The 14,417-nt window shown below is 43.1% G+C and overlaps 2 protein-coding genes across 2 annotated transcripts; one reads left to right on the top strand and one right to left on the bottom strand.

Moving 5' to 3' along the window:
* Nucleotides 1–5,846: 5,846 nt before the first annotated feature.
* LOC310666185 (uncharacterized protein) lies at nucleotides 5,847–7,593 on the top strand. Its single transcript, XM_083416861.1, has 2 exons — nucleotides 5,847–5,910; nucleotides 6,815–7,593. The coding sequence occupies exon 2, from the start codon at nucleotides 6,833–6,835 to the stop codon at nucleotides 7,340–7,342; it is 510 nt and encodes a 169-aa protein (XP_083272987.1). The 5' UTR covers nucleotides 5,847–5,910; nucleotides 6,815–6,832; the 3' UTR covers nucleotides 7,343–7,593.
* Nucleotides 7,594–10,793: 3,200 nt separating this feature from the next.
* LOC310666184 (uncharacterized protein) lies at nucleotides 10,794–13,970 on the bottom strand. The gene is made up of 2 exons (XM_083416860.1): nucleotides 13,875–13,970; nucleotides 10,794–11,567 (listed from the first exon to the last, which is right to left on the bottom strand). Exon 2 carries the CDS (start codon nucleotides 11,551–11,553, stop codon nucleotides 11,044–11,046), a length of 510 nt encoding a protein of 169 aa, XP_083272986.1. The 5' UTR covers nucleotides 11,554–11,567; nucleotides 13,875–13,970; the 3' UTR covers nucleotides 10,794–11,043.
* Nucleotides 13,971–14,417: the final 447 nt, after the last annotated feature.

Genomic DNA, 14,417 nt, shown 5'->3' with positions numbered 1-14,417 from the left:
TTTTATACTCTTTTGACTGGATCCCCTAATGGCCCCACAATTGGCTTGGATACACCCCCTGTTCCCCTGAAGCTTGAATTAGCAAATAATTTGTGATATGCCTCAGGCCCCCTAATTATTTTAATAAGAATGAAAAATGAGACAAAAGTGTTAGCATTTCCTCAACTTCCCACAACGCGTCTCTCCCACTCTGACACTTTTGATCTTGGCTTCTTAATTCCTCTGCAAAACAAAGTTAAAAGAAATGATTGTATGTTCCTTTTCTGTCAGACAGATCAACAGATACGCTGTCCCCATTTTTTTCTCTTCAAAATAGCTGTGGGTGTTCAGAGTGGGCTACTTGACTTTCAATCCAGGATTTCAGTTGATCTTTCCAGCCACAACACATTGCCATCGTTCTCTACCTCCATTGCAGTGGGAACCATTGAGAAGAGGGCTATCAAAATCACATCCTTCTTGTGGGCTTTTTGTTGAATCTGGTTGGGCACAGTGAGAACAGGATGCTGGACTAGATGCGGTTTTTCTTTTTATTTATTTTTCTGATTTTTTTTCTTCAAAACAGACAATCCTCTTGTACCCCCACCTTCCAAGAAACATTCCACATATTAGCAATGCAAACAGTGCTGTTAAATATTAAGCAGGTTAGTCTCATTGTTTAGAGTTGGTTTTTATCACTTGTATCTTCTACTTTGCCTTAACTGATGGTTCCAGAGCCAGCAATGGGTGGCTGGTGGTGAGGATACAACATTGTTCTTTCCACTGTGTTGATTAACAAATACCATAGAGTTTCAAAATGATCTTTGGTCTTTGTGTTCCTTGGTGCTCTAAAATGCTTCACTGGTGTCTCCACAAGAGCTATGTTCCATAGTCATCATGCTTCTGAAGCTAAACTAGTTGCTGTTTCCAATACGATACGATACAATACAATACAATAATCTTTATTGTCATTATCCCATACAGAACAACGAAATTGAAAAAAAATCTACATCAGACATTCAAAACCCCACAAGCCTCCTATCCCAGCTATCCCAGCCTGGTCACAGTATTGTGTTTATGAATTTCTAGCTGCAGACAAAAAGACTGCTAGATCCTTCCACATTTAATTTTTATGGCCATTGTTTAACAAATTAAGTAAAGCTAGCTTTTAATCAGGTTACATCGCCTGCCTGTAATAAAAGAGATCCCTTCAAAGACTGTTTCAAAAAATAACTGTATAAGTAAAGATCTAATATTCAGTGGCGCAAGATTATCACATATACAGGTACCCAATAAAGCAACATTATTTGACAGAGTTAGTGAGAAAACGTTTGGGGGGGGTATGTTTGATGTAGCCAGTGATTATGGGAGTTGTGATCCAGCAAAACATCTGGACAACTTCAGATTTAGCAGCCCTGTACTAGAAAACGGTGACAGTAAATAAGGGATCAAATATTAAATTCACTTAATATATCAGCCATCCCAGATTACATGAATTTTCAATCTCTCTGCAACTCATAATATCAAAGTTGCCAACAAAATGCAAAATTTAACTAAGATATAATAAAATTCCCGAATAGCCACCTGTTTCCATATTCATTCTTATACAAGCATCAGAAATCCTATCCTCTGTCCCTTAAATATGCAAGATTGCATGGGGCAGGTAGAAGAGATGGCAGCTTTTTGGTGATCTGTTGTTCATCCATACTGAAAGTAGACCTACTGAAAGCAATGAACAAGCCAGACATCACCCTTGATTTTGATGGATGCAACCATCACCACATCCATCACCACAATCACTTCAGCTATCTGTGTTTGTGATTTGTTGCTAATAAATGAAAGTGTTTCGATGGTTTTTGAAAACGGGATTGCTAATTGCTTGTTAACCATATATATATATATATATATATATATGCAGGTTTTGGTGTCCTCGGGTGTCTTCCCGTGTAAAAGTTGGGGTGTCTAGGCGACGTTTCGACGAGGTCTCACTCGTCATCTTCAGGCTGGTGCTTTCGGCTTCTTGTTACTGGAACAGAGCAGGATCTCAGTGTTTGAGTTCCTATAAATACTGTTGAGGAGGTGTGGTGTATAGCCTCCAATGTTCTGGGCAGAGAGGAGGTTCCCAGGCTAGTGTGTCTTTTCTTCTTTTGTTCCTTAATTACTTGAGGGATATCTTGAGTGATTTCTTGAGTGATTTCCTGAATCCCACTTAGGTGGGTCATTAGGTGTGGATTAGTTGCTAAAGCCTTCGTGTCTTGAACTCTTGAACTTTGTGAAGAGTTTTTCTGAGAAGATGGCTGTACTGCACTTGGTTGTGCTCTGGCTTGGCTTCGTGTATAGGGGCGAGCTGTGGTTTTGTGGCCTGTGCCAGCCAAATCTGTGTAGGGATTGCAGGGGGGTGCAGCATCCGGAGGTGCCACCCTGGTTTGGCTACTGGATGGTGTCTGTAATTTATCTGTGGAGAGGGTCTGGGTTTGGGTCTGGTGTGGTTGATTGGTGATGGCGTTCTGTGTGCCATCACCAATCAACCACACCAGACCCAAACCCAGACCCTCTCCACAGATAAATTACAGACACCATCCAGTAGCCAAACCAGGGTGGCACCTCCGGATGCTGCACCCCCCTGCAATCCCTACACAGATTTGGCTGGCACAGGCCACAAAACCACAGCTCGCCCCTATACACGAAGCCAAGCCAGAGCACAACCAAGTGCAGTACAGCCATCTTCTCAGAAAAACTCTTCACAAAGTTCAAGAGTTCAAGACACGAAGGCTTTAGCAACTAATCCACACCTAATGACCCACCTAAGTGGGATTCAGGAAATCACTCAAGAAATCACTCAAGATATCCCTCAAGTAATTAAGGAACAAAAGAAGAAAAGACACACTAGCCTGGGAACCTCCTCTCTGCCCAGAACATTGGAGGCTATACACCACACCTCCTCAACAGTATTTATAGGAACTCAAACACTGAGATCCTGCTCTGTTCCAGTAACAAGAAGCCGAAAGCACCAGCCTGAAGATGACGAGTGAGACCTCGTCGAAACGTCGCCTAGACACCCCAACTTTTACACGGGAAGACACCCGAGGACACCAAAACCTGCATTCCTGTACCCGTGAAAATCTACGAAAGCATATATATATATATATATATATATATATATGGTATATATATATAACATTAAAAACTTCCATATATGTGTGTGTTTTTAATGTTTGATGTTTTGTCATGTTTTTAATATTTTGCTAGGAGCTGCCCAGAGCGACTGGGGAATAGAATCATAGAATCATAGAGTTGGAATAGACCACAAGGGCCATCGAGTCCAACCCTGTGCCAAGCAGGAAACACCATCAGAGCACTCCTGACATATGGTTGTCAAGTCTCTGCTTAAAGACCTCCAAAGAAGGAGACTCCACCACACTCCTTGGCAGCAAATTCCACTGTCAAACAGCTCTTACTGTCAGGAAGTTCTTCCTAATGTTTAGGTGGAATCTTCTTTCTTGTAGTTTGGATCCATTGCTCTGTGTCTGCTTCTCTGGAGCAGCAGAAAACAACCTTTCTCCCTCCTCTATATGACATCCTTTTATATATTTGAACATGGCTATCATATCACCCCTTAACCTCCTTTTCTCCAGGCTAAACATGCCCAGCTCCCTTAGCCGTTCCTCATAAGGCATCGTTTCCAGGCCTTTGACCATTTTGGTTGCCCTCCTCTGGACACGTTCCAGTTTGTCAGTGTCCTTCTTGAACTGTGGTGCCCAGAACTGGACACAGTACTCCAGGTGAGGTCTGACCAGAGCAGAATACAGTGGCACTATTACTTCCCTTGATCTAGATGCTATACTCCTATTGATGCAGCCCAGAATTGCATTGGCTTTTTTAGCTGCCGCGTCACACTGTTGGCTCATGTCAAGTTTGTGGTCAACCAAGACTCCTAGATCCTTTTCACATGTACTGCTCTCAAGCCAGGTGTCACCCATCTTGTATTTGTGCCTCTCATTTTTTTGCCCAAGTGCAATACTTTACATTTCTCCCTGTTAAAGTTCATCTTGTTTGTTTTGGCCCAGTTCTCTAATCTGTCAAGGTCATTTTGAAATGTGATCCTGTCCTCTGGGGTGTTAGCCACCCCTCCCAGTTTGGTGTCATCTGCAAATTTGATCAGGATGCCCTTGAGTCCATCATCCAAGTCATTGATAAAGAATTTTATCATGTATTTGCATGGAATAATAGTAATAGTAATAGTAATAGTAATAGTAATAGTAATAGTAATAATAGCATTCTTTTTGGGTGTTCAGGGTGTTCAGGGAGGGATAGTGCCTCTGTCTGGGGACACAACATGCTCCTTTTCAGATAATTTGCACACCTTTGGTCCCCACCCTGCACTCAAATCTCACCTGAGGCTCCTAGACGCTGGCAGCATGAGACATTAGCCACACCCCAGGAGCAGCTTCGACTGTCCAGGTGAGGGTAGCCAATGGGCCTCAAACCCTTGGTGAGCTAGGGACTTTCCCTCCTTGGATTGAGCTAACGAGACCAATAGTGGGCCCAACAATCAAGACGGTGGTTTCTGCATCAGCTGAATAGGGAAGTGAGGGGCAGATGGTGCTTGTCAACCTGGGAGGGTAGCTCATCAAGGAGAAGGAAAACTCTGATCCTAAACCTCTGCTGGCTTGCAGGATATCTTCAGATGAAGAAATGGCTAACAAGTAAACACTACACAAATCTGGAGTACAGTCCCCAAGACGGTTGGATGGGGCCTTGTAAACTGCCTTCCAGCAACTCATGCAGCCAAGCTGGTGCCAAACGTATTGGTCTACTTTCATTTGGCCGCTGGCCAGGACCTCCATGCCCACTGCCCAGGCTTTTGCCCCTGGGAGATGACTTCAGTGCTGCTAACACATTGGCCTGACTTAACCCCTGTAGGCATACTCCATTGTCTCTCAAGACGAGCAGATGCTAACAACAGTGCCTTCCTTTGGTTTCAGATTTTTAAAATGAATTATATTTCTTTTATAAACAGTGGAACCTTGTTTCTCAAATGGCTTAGTTGATGAACAAATTGGAACCCAAACGCCGCAAACCCGGAAGTAAATGCTTTGGTTTGGGAACTTTTTTTGGAAGCTGAACATCCAGTGCGGTTGTCGGCTACTGTTTCTGGGGCGCCTGAAGCTGTGCCTTGGTTTTCAAACGTTTTGGAAGTCGAATGGACTCTGAGAACCAAGGGACCAATGTATTTGCATGGAGTTTATAGTTCTAGTTTGTTTGCTTAATTTTTTTTAGAGCAAAGGCATCATCTTTTCCACAGTGGCCAACCAGATGCTTCTTGGTTATTCCACGTAGAACCCTGGGGCCATAGTGCTTTTCTGCTATTGTTTGCAGGTCCTGTTTTTACCATCTGTCTGGCCATTACAAGAACAGGGTTAGATGGGTCTTTTCCCTGATGCAGCAAAGCTTCTCCCATGTTTGTACATCATTTTAAGACTCTGCCTTCCTCTAATATTGGTGGTGTCCTAAAATCCCATATATGTATGCAAAAAGCTTTGATAATGACTGAGAGTCCCCAGAGTTGATGAAGGAGCCTTAATCTCCATCCTCTCCCTCTGGGTGTTTCTGGTTAAAAGCAACAGATAAATTAGAGCAATTTGACTTGAGGCCAGCAACATTAAAAGAATGAGTGAGGGAAAAACATGGTGTCAAGACTATTTGTGTTGCATTATTACAACCACTTAATTCTGTGACCTCCCTCTTTTGTGCTTAGCAAAGTAATTTTGCATATTGCGTTGGTGACAGCTAAGTAAAATGTTTGCAGGAAATAGGCGGTTTCTGAGTCAAAGGGGCAGCTGGCAGAACTATATAAAAGCTCAGAGTTCTCTCCTTTCTTCCAACAGCTTCATCTGACTCTTCTGTCTTCACTACATCTTCTCAAAGAAGCAGGTAAGTCCGATTTCTTGGGGAAATACTTAGTAATTTATCAGAAGTTTATGACAGTAGAAGGCTAGATTGATATTCCCACTAGAGCAAGAATGAGCACCATTTGGTCCTTGGCCTTTGGTCATGCTTGACCTTTGGGTTTGCTGACTGAGGGGACTAAAGTCCAGTGACAACTGAAGGACTACACTTCATCATACCTACTTCATAGTTGTATAAACTGCTGCATAGCCATACTTTGCTTAGGGTTAGACTTGTGGCAAATGGGTTGCTTTCTGATAATATCCCTACTGAGAGGAGAGTCTAACAGGGATGCTGCCTAGCAACCTTTCTTTTCAATTTTTATATAAATGATATTGTTCAAGAACTAGGAGGTCTAGAATATTTTCCTGTTTCTATTCAGGAAGTCAAACTCTCAGTTCTTCTGTATGCCAACGATATTGTTTTGATTTCTGCTACCTTAATTGGGATGCAGAGACTTTTGAGGAAGTTGAATGTCTTTTGCACAAAAGAGCAGTGAACAGTGAACAGTCAACCATTCTAAAATTAAAGTAGTAATTTTTGGGAAGAAGACAAAACCTCACAGATGGAGTTTGGACAATAAACCTATAATATGTGAACCCTGATTGGTTGGAACATGTGTCGGAGAGTAGAGAATAAGTACTGGGCTTCCAATTGTTGTTGAACTACAATTGTCATGATCCTTGACCATAGGATGTTCTGTCTACATCTGGTGGGAGTTGAAGCATGCAACACTGGGCCTCCTTCATATGCATCATATCTGACGATTTATAATTCTCTGTTGTTTTTTGGTTTTTATGCCCCATGTTCTGCTCGGTTCTGCAACCTTATTTTTTAGATTCATCTTCAGCCATGGCTTACTGTGTTACCTTGGTGTTTTTGGTTTCAGACTCACCTCTACCCAACAATGGTTGACTGTGGTCCATCCTGCGCTGTCCCATCCTGTGCTTCCACCCCCACTGTTGGGTTTGGATCAGCAGGAGGTCTTGGCTATGGTGGTCTCGGCTATGGATTGGGAGGTCTTGGCTATGGAAATGGAGGATTCGGTTACGGCTACGGTGGTCTCGGCTATGGATACGGAGGTGCTGAAAGAGCAGCCAACCTCGGAGTCCTGTCAGGAGTCATCCCATCCTGCATCAACCAAGTCCCACCAGCAGAAGTTGTGATCCAGCCACCTGCCTGCGTTGTGACCATCCCAGGGCCCATCCTCTCTGCCAGCTGTGAGCCTGTGGCTGTTGGAGGCAACACTCCATGTGCTGTTGGTGGTTCCGGGATCGTAGGAGGCTATGGCTATGGGGGCTTGGGCTTGGGGTCTGGCCTCCTTGGAAGCTCTGGAGGTTTTGGCTATGGTTTGGGCTATGGGAGGGGAGCACTCCTTGGAAGGAAGTTTGGGCGTCGTGGTAACATCTGTGCATAAGCCAATTAAACCTGAAAAGCATATTATGAACTGATAATCAGAGAGCTTGATACAGATCCATTGGGCATGGCTCAAAAGAGCTAAATCCCAGGATCCACTGCTGAAGTTGAACCCTCTTCATCCCCCACCTCTTGGCTTTGAAGTCCAGAAAACTAAGATGCTTATATGCTAAATTTCTTCTGCATTTCTCATACAGCTATCAATGTCATTTCTTGAATCTTTTCAATAAAGCTTTTGGCGCATTACGGTAACCCATGTGTGTTGGTTTTTGTAACACTTGGCCTCAGTTCCTCACAGCAAGCTGTCCAGCTGACTGAAGCGACTTTTCGTCTAAATTAAAACTAGAATGTGGCTCAAGGCATGTTTGCCAACAAAAATTTGACAGATGTTTGGAGGTTTTATACTCCAACTTTACGGGATTATACATTTTACTTGCAAGCTCATAGATCCCGTTGAATGTGATATTTTAAAATATCTGCTAATTTGGTCACTTGAGTGAAATCTATTTCAGTATTACTAAAGATTTATGCAGATCATGCACTAATAAAATTGAACATCAAAATGTCAAATAATTGTAATAATAAACTCTAGAGAATGAATAACAGTATATCAGTAAGAGCAGACAGAAAGACTCAAATAGAACAATATTTAGATTGTTTTTTTAAAGTGCATAAACAAAATGGCCATATATGGGATGAAACTGAATCTAATATCAGAGGTGTTCTGACAAAACAAAAACAGCAGCAGAGATGTATAAGAGATTCTCTCAAGCAGAAAAAAAATGGTTTAAATATTAAGAAAAGACAAATTAGCATAAGCAAACATGGTGTATGAAGTTAAGAACAACAGAGAACATTCAAAATATCCAAGCCGAAAAACTGGAATGCTTTGCCAAATGTAAAAAAATAAAAGATGGTTGAAATACAGCAATAAACCATCTAAATCACTATCAAAACATCTGAAAGATAAACAGATCCAAATGTTTATTCCATCAATTAAATATAAGGATAAAGATGAGAGAAATTGCAGAAACCTTTTACCAGGAATTGTATACTTAGCGCAAAACCCTACATTGAAACTATAGAATCTGGGGATTAGGAAAATATTGCTTAGCAGGAAGTAGAACAGCGGGATGTTTTGCGTGTCGAGGTCCCCAGGCCACCCCAAATAATTCACACAACACACAGAATTTTTGTTTAAGGTTTTTTGGGCATAATTTTGGCCACAACTTTATTAAAATACAAAAAATGTGAGTGGTTGCTTAGACATTGGTTGCGACTATCTGCCCCCCCCCCCAGTGGGGGACAGACTGACATTTCGCAAGCCTGCGATAGTCAGAAAAGGAGAATACATTTGGGGGTAGCGACGGAGCAGGGAACCTGCCCTCAGCAACCAGGGGCTCTTGCGTGGTCCTAGCCCCTTGACAGGGTTCGGACAAAAGCAATAGTGAGCACCTGTATTCCTTTAATGGAATCCCTTGCACCAGCAGCAGCATTAGAGGGGCAGGCCCAGCCAATCCATGCCCCTCAACCAACCAAACCATAAACCAACGCCTAACTGCAACCTTACAAGTTGTGACGATTTGCTACACAGTAGGCAAAAACCAAATGGCCCCAGCCAATCAGCCAGATGGACAAAATTCCTACCGGGCACCTGCCCCAAGAGCAGACGACCCCATGACAGGCATAGCAAGGTCAATGCGAACAACCGTAAATATATGTGTTCTCCATGAAGGAGAACACGCTTTCTTGGAGTCAATATTTTGAATAATTTCTGTTATGTAACTGGCAGATGGAAAATTGGAAGTGCCTTTCCCTTTCTTTCTTTCTTTCTTTCTTTCTTCTTTCTTCTTTCTTTCCTCTTTTCTTCTTTTTATATTTTATATTTCTTTATATTCTTTCTTGGCTCCCCGCCCCCTTTTGTTTTCCTTGGTGTCCTCAGCTATGGGCCATTATTGGGACCCAAGAATTACACACATATTAAAGTGATGGGTTGTTGGTGAAGGACTCGGAGTAAGAGGCAGGGAAGGGAGAGATCGAGAGAACAAAGGAAAGCGTCCAGCCACTGGCACCAACTCTTGGGGGCCAGGACACCCACAAAACATTGTTGTGGGTGCTCAGCACCTGCACCGCAAGGCCTCTGAAATGACTTTCAGGTCCTTACGAAGCACCAGAAGTCATGTCATGTCAAGGCTCTGCCAAGGCATCAAAATTGGAAAAATGAGGAAGTTCCAAGCTGCCATTTTGACTGCAGCAACTTGTCAGAGAAGAGTACTTGCTGGCCAGCAAGGAGGGGGGAAATAGTTAAAAGATGGACATTTTAAATATTTTTGGGGGGATAAGAAAGTTGAAGAAAACACTCCTCCATATAATTTATTCTCTTTGATCTAATACTTTTTGCCTGGTTTACTGTATTTAGTGTTTAATTAGGGTGGGAGCTTAGTTTATGAATTTGGAATTATTTACACACACACATACACACACACACACACAGAGAGAGAGAGAGAGAGAGAGAGAGAGCTGGTAATATGTCTGTGATTAATCAAAGTCTGCAATTTATATTTTCTGCTCCTCCACATTGATTTCCACAGATATTTTTTCATATTAATATAGATGGTTATTACTTTGTTTTTTGAGTATCTATAGATACAAATTTATTTTTAAAATAAGAAAGTTTATTTAAAGGTGTGCTTTTTATCTCCCTCCTTTCTTTTCCCCTTTTCTTTTTTTTAGCTAAGTATTTATTATTATATACTTCCCAGTAGTGATGTATGGAAGTGATAGCTGGACCATAAAGAAGGCTGATTGCCGAAGAATCGATGCTTTTGAATTATGGTGCTGGAGGAGACTCTTGAGAGTCCCATGGACTGCAAGAAGATCAAACCTCTCCATTCTGAAGGAAATCAGCCCTGAGTGCTCACTGGAAGGACAGATCCTGAAGCTGAGACTCCAAGACTTTGGCCACCTCATGAGAAGAGAAGACTCCCTGGAAAAGACCCTGATGTTGGGAAAGACTGAGGGCACAAGGAGAAGGGGACGACAGAAGACGAGATGGTTGGACAGTGTTCTCAAAGCTACCAGGAGTGACAGCAAAGAGGAATCAGGAGAAGGGGCACAACTGCTTCCTTGCACCTATTTAACCCATCCCTCCTGGTCCTTTAGCGATCAGCAAAAGTTGCATTTGACCCCTGACTATGAGTTGTTTCTCTGAATGAATAACCAGTCAGGGTGCCCTGGAGAGAGATCCTGTACTCATGTTGAATAAGAGGAGAATGGTATTTCTAGAGGAATATAACATACTTTCCCCACACTCCATGTAAACTCTTCAGGGTGCAAGAGAGAAAGACGGCCCCCAATACTCCAATTTTAATTGGGACAAAATTGGGTTTAAGACCTTGGACACCTTCCTATGAGAAACTGGAGGTGGAGTTTTAAAAACAAAGACACACATGTTATCAGAATGCAGAACAAGCTTTATTGAAAAGATCAAAGAAAAAGAAAGGATAGTTGTACAATAGGCAAGAAAGGTGCATATTGTAGAAGGTTCTTGGTCTTCTCGACTTCAAAATACAGAAGGGGGAATTAAGAGGGTTCAACTTCAGCAGTGGTTGATTGGATGCAGGTCTTCTGAACCTTAGCGAATGGATCTGTATCAATTTCCCTGGATATCAGTTCAGGATATGCTTCTTAGGTTTAATTGGCCTAAGAACAGATGCTACCACGACGCCCGACCTTCCTTCCAAGGAGTGCTCCCCTCCCATAGCCCAAACCATAGCCCCAGCCCCCAGAGCTTCCAAGGAGGCCAGACCCATAGCCCCACCCACCATGGCCATAACCTCCTACGATCCCAGAACCACTAACAGCACATGGAGTGTTGCCTCCAACAGACAGAGGCTCACAGCTGGCAGAGAGGATGGGCCCTGGGATGGTCACAACACAGGCAGGTGGCTGGATGACGACCTCTGCTGGTGGGATTTGGTTGACGCATGAAGGGATGACTCCGTCCAGGACACCGAGATTGGCTGCTCTTTCAGCACCTCCATAGCCATAGCCGAGACCTCCATAGCCATAGCCGAGACCTCCATTGCCGTAGCCAAGACTTCCCAATCCGTAGCCAAGACCTCCACGTCTACCAAGAGCTGCAGATCCAAACCCAACGGTGGGGGTGGAAGCACAGGATGGGACGGCACAGGATGGGCCACAGTGAGCCATGGCTGAAGAGGAATCTAAAAAAATAAAATTGCATGTGTACAGCTGAAAACTCTGGCAGCATTAAGATAAATTCAGCAGTGCAAATAATTTTTTGATGGATGTAATAATGGAAAACAGATTGGTATAGGTTTTGTAAGATATGCAGGGATATAAGATATGCAAAATGAACCATGGAAAGAGAAGAAGGGAAGTGGCTCCCAATTGAGTGTTAAAAACAATACAGCATTAAATATTAAAAACTTCCCTAAACAGGGCTGCCTTCACATGTCTTTTAAAGATAGGATAGCTACTTATTTCCTTCACATCTGAAGGGAGGGCGTTCTGCAGGGCGGGCGCCACTACTGAGAAGGCCCTCTGTTTGGCTCCCTGTAACCTCACTTCTCACAATGAGGGAACTGCCAGAAGGCCCTCAGCGCTGGATCTCAGTGTCCAGGCTGAACGATGGGAGTTCTTACCAAGGTATTTTATTCAATGTTCACAGAGAGAGGCTTAGAAATGTTGCTTCTTAGAGTAATGACGTTGCTCCAAGTGAAAACCCCACCCCCTCTGTCTCTTCTATTATATGTCTTCCCTATGGTGGCTTCTCTATGCCTTTTGCCTCTGAGCTCTCTGCTCTACTACTTTCAATGCCTGCCAGGTTCTGGGAGAGAGAAGGGTCTGGAATGCATTCTAAAGACACTCAGTCTGCCAGCTGTATCTCCCCTGGTGCTTCTTCTTCCTTCTGCTCCTCTCCCAATATTTCCCAGCTTCTCCCCTCTGCAGCCTCTGAACTATGACCTCCTGCAAACCACTGTTGTAATTCTATACTGTCTCCCTCTTCTTTGGAAGCTTCAGGAGGAAAGTGGGTGGTCTCCACCATTCCTCCTCAGTCCAGTCCCTGACAGGAAGTCACTGATATTTTAAGTACGTAAAATCTTTAACTGGGATTGTGAAACAGAAAATGGAATAAAAAATTATATCCAGAACAAAACAAAACATAAAATTGCTGAACTGAGTTGATCATGGATCACGAAAGGGAAAGAATGAAAAAGTTTCAGATATGGTGCAGATCAAGGGGAATCAAAGTGATGCCTGCACTGATATCGTGGACTTCAACGCCCATGAGACTCAGCTAGCATGAACAATAGTTCAGGGTGATGAGAACCAGAGATATTGCTGCCATCTACTAAATGTGGGTTTTGTTGTCATTATTGTCTACACCAGGAGTCAGCAAACTTTTTCAGTCCACTGTCCCTCAGACCTTGTGGGGGGCCGGACTATATTTTGAAAAAAAATAATGAATGAATTCCTATGCCTCACAAATAACCCAGAGATGCATTCTAAATAAAAGGACACATTGTACTCATGTAAAAACATGCGGATTCTGGACCATCCATGGGCCGGATTTAGAAGGCGATTGGGCCAGATCCAGCCCCCGGACTGCAGTCTACCCACGGTCTACACTGATTGCCAATGACTCTCCTGGGTTCCCGACAGACATTACTGGCCCCACCTAGAGGTGTAGGGGACTGATCCTGGGACCTTGTGCATGCAAAGCATGGGCTGTATCACTAAGGAATGACCCCCTTTCTTGGGATTTTAACCCACAACATCTAGAAGGTGCTATGCTGGCTACCCCCAGTACTGATGTTCTGAAATATAAGAAAATGATGAGATAACCCAGTAAGGTTCTTTTAAGAAAAGGCATGTCTTATCAACAATGCTATCAGTGTGTATCTTGAACATACTGGACCACAGTATACCATTGTTTAGCAAGTTGGGGATGAGCTTGAAAAAAATAAGACAGCCCTGCTCTTGCCAACCTAGCAGTTTGAAAGCACGTCAAAGTGCAAGTAGATAAATAGGTACCGCTCTGGCAGGAAGGTAAACGGCATTTCCATGGCTGCTCTGGTTCACCAGAAGCGGCTTAGTTATGCTGGCCACATGACCCAGAAGCTGTATGCCGGCTCCCTCGGCCAATAAAGTGAGATGAGCGCTGCAACCCCAGAGTCGGCCACAACTGGACCTAATGGTCCGGGGTCCCTTTACCTTTACCTTTAAGCACAACACATTCAGGTTCACTACTGAGTGAAAAGCAGAGTTTTGTGCTGTAAAAGACAGCAGTGTGCATGTTTGTCTAAATATCATTTAGGAAGGAAGGAAGAAGATGGAGAGCTGGTGGCACCTTTCAGCTGTCCTTAAAAATGCTTAATGAGAGTTTCTTCTAGCAATATCATATTCAATGCACTTACAAAGTGTGAAGCTGGAAAATCGATCTAGTCTTAATTTGATGTGAATTTTTTAATAAATTCAGAAACATTCACCCAAGAAAATGGACTTACCTGCTTCTTTGAGAAGATGGAACGAAGACAAGAGAGTCAGATGAAGCTGTTGGAGGAACCGGGAGAAGTTTCCGTTTTTATACAGTTCTGTCAACCACTCCTGTGACCAAGAAACCGCCTCTTTCCAGCTAACATTTTATTTTGTTGTCAACAATTTCATGTGCAAAATACTTTACTAAGCACAAAAGAAGGAGGTCACAAAATTAAGTGGTTGCAATAATGCAACACAAATAGTCTTGACACCAGTTTGTTCCCCTCTCCCTTCCTTTTAATTTTGCTGACCTCAAGTCAAATTGCTCTAGTTTATCTGCTGTTTTAAATCAGAAACACCCAGAGGGAGGAGATGGAGATCATCAAAGCTCTTTCATCAGTGTAGGGAACTCTAGGACATGATCAAAGCTTTCTGCTTACACCTTCTGAGACATCTCCGGTATCAGATGAAATTGGTGTCCTTGAATGCCTTGAGCACATCAGAAAAGCCCTGCTGGATGTGGTCAAAGCCCCATCTAATTCAGCTTCTTGTATTCACAGTGCAGAACCAGA

Source organism: Podarcis tiliguerta, assembly GCF_965153285.1.
Source record: "Podarcis tiliguerta genome assembly, chromosome: 16".
NCBI lineage: Eukaryota > Metazoa > Chordata > Lepidosauria > Squamata > Lacertidae > Podarcis > Podarcis tiliguerta.
This window is presented reverse-complemented; position numbering and strand designations above follow the sequence as displayed.